The sequence below is a fragment of the Protopterus annectens genome, chromosome 16.part0 (assembly GCF_019279795.1).
Source record: "Protopterus annectens isolate FY-2018-M chromosome 16.part0, PAN1.0, whole genome shotgun sequence".
NCBI lineage: Eukaryota > Metazoa > Chordata > Ceratodontiformes > Protopteridae > Protopterus > Protopterus annectens.
This window is the reverse complement of record NC_056750.1, coordinates 348049992-348064339: the sequence shown is the minus strand read 5'-3', so window position 1 is coordinate 348064339 and position 14348 is coordinate 348049992. Positions and strand designations below refer to the sequence as shown.

Sequence of the window (14348 nt, the reverse complement as noted above, 5' to 3'; positions counted from 1 at the left end):
TCTTTCAAGATGTTGGGCATGGTGATGTTTGCTAGAGGATATAAGTATGAGAAAGGGGAATGGATTAGGAGGTCTTTGCACAGACGGATGAACCAAGGGTTTGACCCCGGTGAACAGTCGGGGGGGGGGGGTTGGTTTATCATAGTTCCTGTGTCTTTCCATCTGATGTGTTTAAGTGCAAACTGGAGAGGAGTGGAGGGTAGTGGAGACTTTTGACAAGAAGAAATGATGTTGCTTACTGAACACAGTATGTACTTAAATTTTAGGTTTCCTTGGGATTCTATAATAGTTACTCAGTGCAAATTATTCTAGCAAAGTACCTATTTTCAAAGCAGCATTACATTTCCATGAAGTCTTTTAGAATGTGGTCCTTTATTTCACTACAAAGATACTATCAGTGTTCTACCAGCAAAAACATATATATATATATATATATATATATATATATATATATATATATATATATATATATATATATATATACACACACACACACACATATATATATATATGTACATACGATTTTAAAGACAAGAAACCTGTTAATTTCTGCAAGTTTTTAAATGTCAGCATTTGCATATATGTTACTGTCATCTTTTGAAAATCAGCTCCTTCCCAACTTCTTACTTAAAACACATCCTTAGTAACACAGCTGCATGGTTCAAAGGGATGAAGCCCTAACTGCTACCCAGATGACGGGGGGATGCCACCTGCCTGTCAGATTGACTTGTCTGCTCCCTACCACATGAATCTCACCATTCATTGGGAGGGATGAGGCTAGTGTGTTAGCACCACAGTGTAAATGGGCCAGAAAGCTCTCACCCTCAGAGGGAGTTTGCCTGATTCCCAGCAAGGTTTGAATATGCTAATGGTACCTTAGGACAGGGAACAAAAGGGTTGCAGGCTTTCACCCAGCCCTGAAAGGGACCCAGCAGATAACATCCTAGGTTAGTGACTGGCAAGCATTTCCAAAAGCTCAGATCATGCTACTCTGTGGAAGAATGAATGGGTCAACTGCATGCAAGTGGTGGAGCCACTGATCAGTAAGCAGATGACCAGGAGGGAAAAAGATCATATCTAAAGCAATTTATACCATTTTACTAGTAATACAGTGATGACATATATTAAACATGAAGCTTCTCCGAAGAAGTAATAGGTTGCAAACACTAATATATGAGTGCTGGTGATTTAAGTGGAGAAAGGCAAAGCAAAAGGTGTCAAAATTAGAAGTTATGTACTCACCATAACGTTCCATCTGAGTAGGTACTTCATTTGTCTGCAACCTGTGGGTCTCGGATCCGACCGGCAGCTTTCCAAGCTTCAAGATCCGAGCTCCTAGCTCCTCCCCTCTACCCAAAATCCCCTGTCACCACCATACTACCTCAGATCGGTCTTGCTGTATCACCTGAAAAAACCTGTAATAAACAGGTTCAGATATTCTCAAGAATCATAAAGATCCTAGAAACCCGATACAGGTTAGGGGGATGGCAGGGGGGGATGGTTGCAGACAAATGAAGTACCTACTCAGATGGAACGTTATGGTGAGTACATAACTTCTAAATCTGAAGTAGTTACTTCATTTGTTCTGCAACCTGTGGGACAGAGTCCTCAGCTACCTAAACAAAGAAACCTGGGTGGTCTATGGGAGGATATTCCGAAGCAACATGGAGCCAAAGGACGCCCTGCTTCTAGATATCATGTCCAGCTTATAATGAGAAATAAATGTATGAGCAGAAGACCAAGTGGCTGCTGAACATATGTTGTCCAACGGCATCCTGGACCAGAAGGCTGCAGAAGTTGCGATGGACCTTGTGGAATGTGCACGGATTTTGAATGGGGTTGTTTTGCCTGATGTCTTATAAGCCTGAGAAATACATTGACAAATCCAATTAGCCAGTGTCACTTTGGATATAGGTTTTCCCATGTATGAAGGAGCAAATGACACAAAGAGTTGATCAACCTTACGAACATCTTTGGTCCTGTGCAGGTAAAAACGTAACTGTCTATGTACGTCTAGTGTATGCAACATGTATTCTCCCTTATTTTGAAAATTTTTGAAAAATACTGGCAGATTGATAGTCTGATTGATATTTGCCACAGATGCCACTTTTGGTAAGAAAGACGGGTTAGTCCTGAGAGACACTCTGTCATTGTGGAAAATAAGATAGGGAGGTTTCATGCACAAAGCTTGGAGCTCTGAAACCCTTTTAGCAGAAGTTATGGCTACCAAGAATGTTGTTTTCCAGGACAGAAATTTAAGGGGTACAGAAGCTGCAGGTTCAAACGGAGGTTTCGTTAAGGCTTGCAGAACAAAGGTTAAGTTCCAAGGGGGAGTCATGGATTTCACTGGTGGCTTGAGAAGGAAAACGCCACGCAAGAATGTCTTACACAATTTTGTAGATGCTAGAGATCCTAATCCGTCTCCCACATGAAAATGGGATATTGCTGCCAACTGTACTTTGACCGTTGATGCACTGGCCCCTTGTTCAAAAATCATGGACAAAAAATCCAATACTGTAGGAATCGGAACAGTAAATGGGTTGAGACCTTGGCTGTTAGCCCAGATAGAAAATCGTTTCCACTTACTATTATAGATTTTCCTGGTGGACGGTTTATGAGCCGCTACCAGAATAGTTTTCACTGGTGACGAGATACCGGGAGTCCTTGCCATTAGTGGAAGAGGATCAACCAAGCCGCGAGCTTGAGGTTGACCAGGTTCGGTGTTGGGCACTCCATTGGGTGCGATATCAGATCTGGAATGGGATCCAGGATTAAAGGGGGGGAGAGACTGTGAGACCACAGGTATGGAAACCAGATTTGACGAGGCCAGAATGGGGCTATGAGGATAATTTTGCTTCCCAACCGTGCGGCTTTCTGAATGAACTTCGCCATGAGTGGAAGCGGGGGGTAAGCATAGAGTAGACCGGGAGGCCAAGCATGAATCAGAGCGTCTCTGGGGCTCTCCCCTTCTGGGGGAAGAACTGTGAAGAACTCGCTGCATTTTGTGTTTTGGGGAGTAGCAAAGAGATCGCAGCAAGGCCAACCCCACTTGCGGAAAATTTCCTTCGCAATTTTCGGATTGAGAGACCACTCGTAAGGACTGAGAATTACTCGACTCAATTTGTCTGCCAGAATGTTGGATCGTCCCGGAATGTGCGTTGCTATCAGAAAGCGGTTGGTGGATATCACCCATTCCCAAACTCTCATGGCTTCTCGACAAAGAGGGTAGGATCTGGTTCCTCCTTGTTTGTTTATATACCAGACCACTGACATATTGTCCGTCTGTATTGCAATCGTTCCTAGAGCTAGAAGGTCTTGGAGAGCCTGCAACGCTAGAAGCACCGCCCTCATCTCCAGAACATTTATGTGCAAAGCAGTCTCTGACGAGGTCCACATACCTTGGACGTTTCTGCCCAAACAATGCCCCCCCCCACCCTACGCGAGAAGCATCCGTGGTTAACGTGACCTGGGGGGGGGATCACAAAGGGTCTCCCTTGCCTGAGTTCTGGGGAGTGAAGCCACCACAGGAGGGATTCCGTGCAAACTCTGCTCAGGGGGATAGGAGTGTTCAATGGGTGGAGTAAGAGTGACAATTGAACCTGGAGTGTCCACTGTAATATACGCATCCTTAGGCGAGCATGGAGACAGAGGCCGATAGCCGCTGCCATCGAACCTAGTGCCCTCAGGACTAACTCCGCCGGTGGGGCTTTGGTGCGAAGAAGAGCCAAAACTTGGAGTGAGAGGCTGGACAGCCTGTCCGAGGTCAAGAAGGCCCGAGAAGATCGGGAATCTAGCCTGGCTCCTATGAAATCTAATGCTTGCACAGGATGAAGAAAAGACTTTGGTATGTTGACTGAGATGCCCAAGCTGTCGGCAAGAGACAGCACATAGTCTCTCGCGATACAAAGTTGATGCCTGTTGGTTGCTGTGAGGAGCCAGTCATCTAGGTACGGAAAGACCCTTATGCCCTGAAGCCTCAGGTGGGCCGCAACCACTGCCATGACTTTGGTGAACACCCTGGGGGCTGAGGTGAGTCCGAACGGAAAGACCCTGAACTGGTAATGACTGGCCCCTAGCCGGAAGCAGAGGAACCTCCTGGACCATCTGCCCATTAGAATGTGGTAGTACGCATCCTTGAGGTCTATAGAGCACATCCAGTCATTCTCCTGCATTAAGGGGAGAATAGATTGCAAAGTGACCATCCAGAATTTTTCTTTGGGAACAAACATGTTCAGGGCGGACAAGTCTAGAATGGGCCTGAGGTCCCCCGTCTTTTTTGGCACTAAAAAGAACCTTGAGTAGTAGCCCAATCCAGATTGGTCTGGGGGGACCCACTGGATGGCTCTTTTTTCTAACAAATTTGAAATCTCTACGGTCGCCGCCTCTCTTTGATTGGGAGGGACATCGGGGAGGCGACCACCTGAGGGAGGACGAAATAGGAAGGGAATTTTGTAGCCTCTGGATATAATTCGGAGCACCCATCGATCATTCGTGATGGACTCCCACATTGACAGGTGCTTCGTTAAACGCCCCCCGACTGTCTCCAGAGCAGGACAGTCAGGTAAGCCCTCAGGGCTGTTGTGCGGGTCTCTCGGAAAAAGGTTCCCTAGACCTGAAGTTACGCGGTCCCCCTCTGCCTCTGGGCCGGCGTCCACCCTGCCCTCCTCTGCCTCTGGAGGGCACGGAGTCCGAAGCTGGATAGGATTGCTGGGACTTGCGGAACCACAGCTTCTTTTGCCCCCTCTGATTCCTTGAGAAGGAACGTTGGGGGCTCAAGAAGCGGACTCCGACGGCAGACAGCGTCTTCCCGTCCTTCTCACTTTGGACTAGTGTATCGCTTACGGTCTTGCCAAAAAGTGAAGAACCGTCAAAGGGTGCATTCACGAAGGACGCCTTGAAAGGTTCCACGAAATTACAAAGACGGAGCCAGGCGTGACGTCTCAAGACAACACCTGCTCCGCTGGCCCTTGTGGCTCCCTCCGTAGCATAAGACAGTAGCCGCATGGACGTATTTGAAATGGACGAGAGTGGCCATGCGTGTCGAGAACACGGTTTTGTCCTCGACCGACATGGACTCAGGAGGGGCTGCAGTGTATTCCTTGATCAAATCCCATTGCAGCCTGATGATATGCGCCATATAATTCAGCGCCCTCACGGAGAAGGTTGCTGAAGCAAAGGTCCGCTTCCCTATACGGTCCAGCGCCCGGGACTCCTTGTCCGGCGGGTGTACCATGAAGCTCTCCTGGGAGAGTTTTCTTTTAGTGGCAGCAGCCACCAACATGGCATCAACTGGAGACCCTTTGGCCCAAACCTGCGTGTCTGAAGGGCTAAGGATTTTATCCGGTCGACGTGGGATAGGCTCCATGGTGTCGGGTTCCTGCCAAACCCTGGTAGTCAGGAGATCTACCAGGGGATCTGCCGGTGGGGACACCCAGGAGGTAGATGGGCCTGCTTCAAACGCCTCCAGAAATACAGACTCATCCAAGGAAGGTTTTTGGGCAGACCTCCCCCCCCTAATATGCAACATTTCCATGATGTCTCCAAAGGAGACATCCTCGGGGGGTGACCTTGGGGAACCTTCCCTTTCCTCTAAGTCCATATCTGTGGTGACGGACTCGGGGGAGTCCATGTGCCTCCTTTTACACGTCCATTTACGAGGCACCTCCTCTGTGGGACTATCAGAAGAGGGCTCGTCAACGGCCTCTTGTTCCTCCGAGGGAACCAACTGGAGGGTCTGAGCAGGCTGTCCCGATGGAAGGATGATGGAAGTTAGGCCCGTATGCAGTGGGGGGGGCAGAGGGATCCAAAACCCGAGTTGGGGACCTGGAAGACCTCGACAGTACCCTCTCCACTACCTCGAATGCCGAGGGAGAACTACTCTCTTCCGGCCCCGAAAGTAGTCTCCTCGGCTCCAAGATAGGGATCGGGGTCGGAGCCGAAGCCATCGGATCCGAAAGGGAGGTGGTCTCCGACATAGGCGGCGCCGAAGCACCCGCTCCCACGGATCCGACGCCCAGCCCACGGCCCCGAGAGCTCGGATCCGAGATACTCGAGGGTATGGTCGGCGTCGAGAAGGCTTGGGCCACCGGCACCGACAAAACCCTGGCTCCGAAAGGGCCTGGATCCGAAGACTCCAAATCCCGGATCCGGGTTGAAGAAGGAGAAATCGGGGCAAATATTGAAGCTGCACTCCCCCCCTGTGGAGGGGGGGGGCAGGAGCACCCCCATCTGCATTTGGGTCTGCAAGAACCGACGCATCATCCATTCCATGTCGGCGTCGGAGAGAGACCTAGTAGATCTAGAGGAGGTCGTAGAGGCGGGTCTGGAGGGCCGCCTCGACGACCTCGAGGGTGATAGGAGTTCCTCCTCCGGCTCCAGTGAGAAGGAGGGAGATCGGAGCCGAGAAGGAGAAGGTCCGGACACCCTCGGAGGTGATTTAACAGTTTTTGAAGGCGGAGCCAAGGGATGAGGCTCGGCTCGCCTCTTGTGTCTGTGCTTCTCCCTGTCTTTGGTCCTGTGCTCCCTAGAAGGAGAAGACTGAACTTCCTTCGTACTCAAGGCAGTAGTGGGAGGTTGAGTCCCAGCCTGAGTCGAGGGAATCAGGGGTGTCGAAGTTACCTGAGTAGCCTGCACTTGGAGGAAGAGGAGGAAGAGGCCTCCTCCAGGGGAAGCAATCCCGCCAGAATAAGCCTGTTCCTTCTGTTCCTCACAGCCTGGGGGTTGAAGGCTGCACAAACCTGGCAGTCTGAAGACAAATGAACAACCCCCAGGCATATAACGCACTGAGTGTGGCCATCAGCTGGGGAAAGCTTATGGCCACACCCAGTGAACTTTGAAAAAATAGCTTTATGGCCGTTGGCCATTTTGCTGACACACACACTCACACGCCCAAACACCTAGGGGAAGGGTTTGAAAAAAGATAATGCAATCCCGAAAACAAAAAAGGGCAGATAAACACTCACAATACTCTCTTTTTTAAGTTTTAAAGTTTTTTTGAAAAAATTTGAAAGAAATTATTCACTTCCCTTGTCTAAGCTCAGGAGCTCGTCACAAGATGCTTGTCATTCAAGCCGTGGCAAAAACAATCTGAGGTAGTGTGGTGGTGACAGGGGATTGTGGGTAGAGGGGAGGAGCTAGGAGCTCGGATCTTGAAGCTTGGAAAGCTGCCGGTCGGATCCGAGGTCAGATCCGAGACCCACAGGTTGCAGAACAAATGAAGTAACTACTTCAGATTACCAGTTAAGACTGGTTCACACTTCATACTCAACATCAAAAGAAAATGTTCTCATTAACTAATGATGGAGGAAAAACCCTTAAATATAAATAGGTTTTAAAAATCCTCAAAACATTATACCTCAGTATTTAATGTCACAAAAGTGTGGCTCAAAGACATTTTTTTGGAGCAAAGGATAAGAGATAATCAGGAAAAATCAAATACATAGCTCAATCAATTAATTGTAAACAGCTCTCAATCAAATGAGTCCTACCTGGCCATTTCTTTTGTTTCCAGCCTCGATGACTCCATTTGTAGTACCTTTTCCAGAAGTGCTATGCCACCCTCTTTAATGAGCAAAGGGCAGTACTTGTCAGCTAGATACAAAACAAACAAATCTAAAATTCATCTGTTTTCAAACAGAATATGAAGGCAGCAGAGAACAAGACAATGTTAATTGCTCAGAAAAGTAATGGTAAGTATTAAGAGTCTGGAGCTACGCAGAATGAGTACAGTAAATACGATGCATGAGTATGCACAAGATACTTCCCAGTGTAAACAGCTCTGTCAACAACAATACATGCAAACTGTATTTGCCATAATAGAGTTTATGATGGGAGCTGATGTCTTTAACCTCTAGCAAGTCAAGGGGAAGGTTAAGACAATTCCAAGCCTCCTACCCTTACAGATGGTACTGTATTAAATATAGTCTACAGAAAGTGCAAAGTACTATTAAACTGTAAAGTGTAAATCACTATTAAAATGTAAACGGGAAATACTATTAAATTACTCTTACTACTGCATAATTTTACACATGACAGTACTTAAAGTCAGATGAGCAGCAATTAAAATACTAGTATACATTTTATTTATGAGGAGGCCATAGCACAGTCCACTTCTCTTCAGAATAATCAAGTAATGCACCCTTGTTTCAAGCATATAAAGAAAACATGCCATAAAAACACACTTGATTTTGGTTTGAAGACAAATTATCTTCCTCCATCGTAAGCACAGTACAAGTCAAACAACACATTTTCTGAAGACAGCAAAACTCTCTCTAGCAAGAAATCCTCTTTATTTAACCTAAAAGGAAGCAATTACTTGAACGTCTAAGGTTTAATCTTTATTCTTCAGTGAGGTTTTGGAGAGAGTCACTTTTAACAGCCAATGTTTTTGTCTGGCTCTGTGATGGCCCTACCTAAAGTAAGGTATTGTTTCAAACAAATGCTGCCTAAACTTTATAATCAACCAGTTAAATGACATATTTGTAAACAAATAAATAATATAAGCTACTCAAACGAGTCCTGGAAAAAAGGCACAGTGATCAGACAGACTAGAGAACTCAAACTAGATCAGCTAGAAATAACTTTAAAGGATATTAACAAGCAAATCTGAAGAATCAGTGAAAGAGCAGAACTGGAAAGTAGGGTGAAGTAATGGCTGTACAGGTTGAAGTTATGTGGGTGGCTGCAGTGTCCAGACACTGGCACATAATTATCGGTTACCCAAATTTGCATCATCATACTGTGGTTGCCTCCTGGGTACTTCAGGTCTTGGAAGAGGCCTGAACGTCATGTGTTAGCAAGTCTGCCACAAATACTAGTCGTGTATAACAGGGAGGTATTAATGCATTATTTGGATGCTTGAAATTGTCAGGAGGCACGATTACATCTTTTCTGTGGAAATGGAGAATTTTTCCCTCTAGCATTGTAAAGATCCACCAATAATTCATTACTGCTTCAAATGAAGTTGTAAATTATTACTGCCACTGCACAGGCTGGAAGGGGGAGGGGATATAAAAGGTGGCAAGGTGACATCACATTACAGGAATGAGAGAAAAATAGGTTTGAGCAGGGAAAGGGCATTCAAGTGAATAGATAATGTTAAAGTTATGGAATTTTCCAAGGCTAGGATAAGATTTGTACCTAGGCAGGAGGACTAGTTACTATAGAGTGGTATGGCTTTAGGGGTGGGGCATAATGAAGCACCTTTGGAAAGACAGTAGAGAAAGGAGGTCCCCTGTGGGCTCCCCTAGTTACTCAATATCTGGACAATGGCATTATTTGAGTTGTGTGAGACTGGAAGCTTTGTAGTTGTGACTCACAGGGCCATAAGGGAAATGGCTTATCGATTACAATCACCTTTCAAGGCAAGCCAATACTGGAATAGCTGGTCATGAGGAGAAGGTCAACACTTGCACCACACCACATGAAACACATAGCCCTCCGGAACACACACCAGCACTGCCTTCACATAAACACACAAACCACACACCCACCTTCACGGAGGCTCTCAATAAAAATCTACCCAGGCAGCAGAGCCCTCCAAGGCAGAAATGCACTTGACCATCACAACACAACACTAATCACGACACACATAAATCTTCTAAACAGTGTGCCACCCCTAAGGCAAAACAGCATGCCCAACACACTACTCATAGGTGACTCGATAGTGAGGCATACTAATGTCCGACTCACTAGGCTGAATAAGGAGAAAGTAACAGTCAGCTGCCTGTCAGGTGCCAGGATGCGACACATAAAGCATGCACTCTGGTCACTCAACAATAGGTACAAATATGACTCTGTCATTGTACATGTGGGTGTGAATGACCTGAGATGTACCTCCCTGGACTACATGAAAACAGACATGGAGGAGCTCTCGGATTATGTAGCCCAGGCAGGTATGACCTTAGCCCTGAGCAGCATCCTACCATCACCCAGAATTATACCACAGTACAAGCAGAAAATGATTGAGTTCAACAATTGGCTAAGTTTCTCATGTCATTCTAAGAGGATCCAGTATCTGTCTACCTGGGACGACATGATTGACAGACCTCGATGCTTTGCCAGAGATGGCCTGCATCTGTCACCCCTGTGCTTCCGGATACTGGCCAAGTTTCTTGCCACCCCTATAGTGCCTTTTTTAGGTGGTGTTCCAAAGACCAAATTCCCACCGTAACAGCTACAAACAAATCCAATCTGAGGGTCATGTTGCTCAACACCAGAAGTCTAAATCTCAAAATGCACTTGCACGAGGTACTCCTTAAAATGGATAACATCGACATATGTGCTGAGACCTGGCTCAAGGCATCAGAAAACACCCCTGCACTACTACCAGGCTATAACTCATTCCACACCTTTCGGCCCCAGAACTTAAACCGAAGCTCCAAAGGTGGTGGTGTCTCCATATTCATAAAGGATGCGCACACTTCCAGACTGGTAGCCTAACATAATGCACCAGAGATACTTCAGGTGCAGCTAACATTGGGTAAGACAGTGATTCAGGTCGTAGCCTGCTATAGATCCCCAAACATGTCCCAAGACTTGCACTCCACATTCCTAAGCAGCCTGGAGAATATAAAGGTCCAACCTAACACTCTCTTACTAGGCGACTTCAACTACCCCTCCATAAACTGGGTAAACTACTCATGTACCAATACACTTGCCCCCAACGTTTCCTGGAGTTCATTAATTCCAATGCCCTTGACCAGCTCGTTCTTACCCCCACTAGAGGTAGCAACATCCTTGACCTGGTCATTACTAGCATGGGCGACCATTGCTCTACACCAATAGTCAGGTCCTCCCTGGTTAGATCCAATCACAAACTGATCACCTTGGAAATCCACATCCCTCCCACCCCCCAACAAAGGTAACCACCATGAAAAACTTCTCCAAAGCTAACTTTGGGATCCTAAAAAGAGAGGTGGCTAACTTCACAGCACCCATGCAAACAAAGAATAGTTGCATGACTGCAGAATCATACACCAATGCTCTGTACCAACACATACACAAATGCATGGATCTCGCCATACCCAATAAAACCAAGATGCTCTCCTCCAAAAAAGGAAGCCAATCTGGTGGTCCCCTGCCATAAACAAACTCTACAACGGAAGGAAGAAACTGATGTGGAATAAGGTAAAGTCCCAAGACTGAAAAAACTCCCTTATCTGCCTCAACAACAAGTTGAGATTCCTCATCAAATCCTCTAAAGCTAGATATGAAAACAGAATTGCAGCAAATAGTAAAGACAACCACAAGGCCTTCTATAGTTATGTAAAGAATCTCCATGGCAATACACAGATTTGCTCTGAGCTACTGCATAATGGTACCTCCTAAACCGAGCCAACAGATATTGCCAGTATACTGGCCAACAGATTCAGGCCAACTTTTCCCCCCTCCCCCCCAAAGGACCAATCACAATACCAGTAGATTGCCAGGCACCCAGTATTACTGCTGTACAGGTTAAAACAGCACTGTCCAAGGCCAAGAATACAGCTTCTTATGAGACCTGACAATATCCCTGGTTGTGTTTTACATGAAATACAGAGTGAACTGGCACTGCACCTGTGTGCCCTGTTCAATCACAGCCTCACCTCAGGCGTTGTCCCTGCTGAATGGTGCACTGCTACAGTTATCCAGCCTTCAAATGATTCAATATGCCACTAGGATGAACAATATCCTTACTGCAGGACTACACTGTTGTTTTCTTCATCTATTGTCCAGCCATTTGTGTGTGGACATCCCTACAAGAGTTCACTTTCTCTCACTGACTCAGTGTGTTGTTAACAGAATCTTGTCATTCTTGGTGATTTTAACATCTAGGTCAATGACGAGTTAATGGTTCTTGCTAAAGAGTTTAGTTGTACTCCGAAAGGGTTAGTGTTTGTTAAGACTATTAGCTCTGCAAAGCACAAACCTGGCCATACTACAGCCATGATCTTCCTAAAGGATGTGAGGACCTCTGATTTAGTGCTGGAGCTAGCCTCAAGGTCAGATGATTTCCTTGTCTACTTCGGCCTGGGGTGTCACATTACAGTCCTCCTGATCTTGAATTGAGGGATTTCCATGCTATTAAACATACCTCTTCTGATCTTTATCTACATTCCTTTACTTCATTCCTGAAGATGGTGCTGGTGCACTTGATACTCTAAGGGACCATAAAAAGTCATTATCCTCTGCTCTTGATAAAATATAACTCCAAGCTGTGCATACCCCATCTCAAAGAAAAGCAGCCTTGGTTTGATCTGCAGCTCTGCCCCATGAGACAAGAGTGGTGAAGGTCGGAAAACTGCTGGAGGAGAGCAGGTCAGTGGAGTGACAAACTTCATCTAGATGAGCATTACACAATACTACAACCTGGAGTTCTCCTGCAAGATCGCAGCTTACCTCCTCTAAAGACATCAACAGGGAGCCTGAGGAGAACCTTTTTAAACACATTATCAAGCATTAAAAATTAAGGGTTAATATAGATGGAACTCCCTCAAGAGCTGTATGTGACTGGAAATTTAACAACTTTACTATTAATCTCGTGATACAGCTGTGAATAACAACACAACCGAGACAGAAGTTGTGGTGACTATAACTGACCAATTGGATGTATTTGAAAAGACTTTGAGTATAAGCGGCTCCAGTTAGAAAACAATTTACAGAAGAATATTGAACTGTTGCAGATACCGAAAGGCTTGCAATTGCAACTATGGCATTACCCCAATGGAGCTGCTACAAACCCTGAATTCCTCATTGAATTGCACTCATTATTTGCCAGAGTTGGGTGTGATTTGATGAGACCAGTGATCAAATATAATAATATGCAGATTGAGGTGCTTGACCAGAAGCTTAATGAACTAAATAATAGCATCCATTCGGACTTATTTGGTCAGCATAACAGAGATTTTCAGAATATTTCTGCTTCAGTAAATGATTTTTGTACCAAAAACTTTGAACATAAAATTAACAAAATCAGACTTGATATTAAGTTATATTCCCAAAACACAGTATATCTGCCACCACCTGGTTCTCATGGTAATGAGCGATACAGATCCAATCAGGGGAAAAGAGGACATTTATGACGTAACAACAGGGGAGGTTACAAATCAACCTATCCCTTTAGAATGGGCGGGTCCATGACGTTCAGAGCAGATTCAGAATCAGAACAGGAAAAAGCAGCTTCCTTCATGGCGACAACAGGACACACATTTTCATCAAGAAGCCCGACCCAAGCAAACCAGCAGTTACTACAGGAGGTAAACTTTACAAATAATGACTTGAGTGGATATTCTTTTACTAATTTGTTTTCCGGACAGTCCTTAAGAGAATTTTATACAACAGAATGAAGCAACAAGCTTGGATGAAGCTTCAACTGTAAGTACTGTCATGCCTAATATTATTGAAAATACTGTAGGCGACTTCAAGATATATAACTATTCTTCAAAAATATTAAATACTGAACATGCTGACATTCTTTCAAAGGGTTTTACTTTTGTTCAAGCAGGAAAGGCAAATGTTGTGGATTAATATGTGACTTAAAATTGTTTACGAGAAAAATGAATTTTAAACTGTTATTTGTTAATGAGCAGAGTGTGCTGAATAATTTACATCATTCTAGTATATCTAACCCACCCCTCAACAATGTTATATCAACTTTTGAGAAAATGTGAGAATTTGATATTCGCCAAATAGTTGATAAAAGAAATGTGGATGAATATTTAAATGTTACTGAATGTGAAAACGTATTGCTGCATGAATTAATTGATGATGTTGATATTAGGGTAATGAAACCTGATAAAGGGGGAGGGGTGGTAGTTATGAATTCAGTGGATTATTAGTATCAAATTAACGCATTGCTTTTTACTGAAAAATATTGTGAAGTTTCACGTAATGAAATTAATGTTGCTTTTCGTAGAATTGATTTGTTATTAGAAAACATGCTCCTACAGGCTGAAATTAATAAAGATGACCATGGCTTTATGTTAAATAAAAAACCTGAACTAGCAAGTTTATTTGGTATTCAGAAAATACATAAAGGTCTTGAAAACCCTCCTTTTAGACCAATAGTAGATGGATGCAGGTCAAAGACATATTATATTGCACAATGGATTGATAGTAAAATTAAGAAAGGTATTTATAATAATATGAAGATCTTGAAGGATTCATGGCAGTTTTTGGAAAAACTTAATATTGTTCCTTACTGCAGTTCAGGAATTTTTGTAACCATGGATGTTCATGACCTTTTTTCTGTAATACCATATGTTACAGGCTTATTATGGTTTGAACAACAACTTTTTTTCCACCAGTATAATAAGCAATGTCATGGTAAATGCTTAATGGAGGCAATCCTAAAGAATAATTTTATATAT

At 44.6% G+C, this 14348-nt stretch overlaps 1 protein-coding gene across 1 annotated transcript in view; it reads right to left on the bottom strand.

The window, feature by feature from the left end:
• Nucleotides 1–7483: 7483 nt before the first annotated feature.
• Nucleotides 7484–14348, bottom strand: part of ZER1 (zyg-11 related cell cycle regulator) — a 1037134-nt gene continuing 1030269 nt past the window's right edge. The window contains exon 15 of the mRNA XM_044058124.1: nucleotides 7484–7590. Coding sequence (XP_043914059.1) covers nucleotides 7484–7590 — 107 coding nt within the window. The remainder of the gene's footprint in view (nucleotides 7591–14348) is intronic.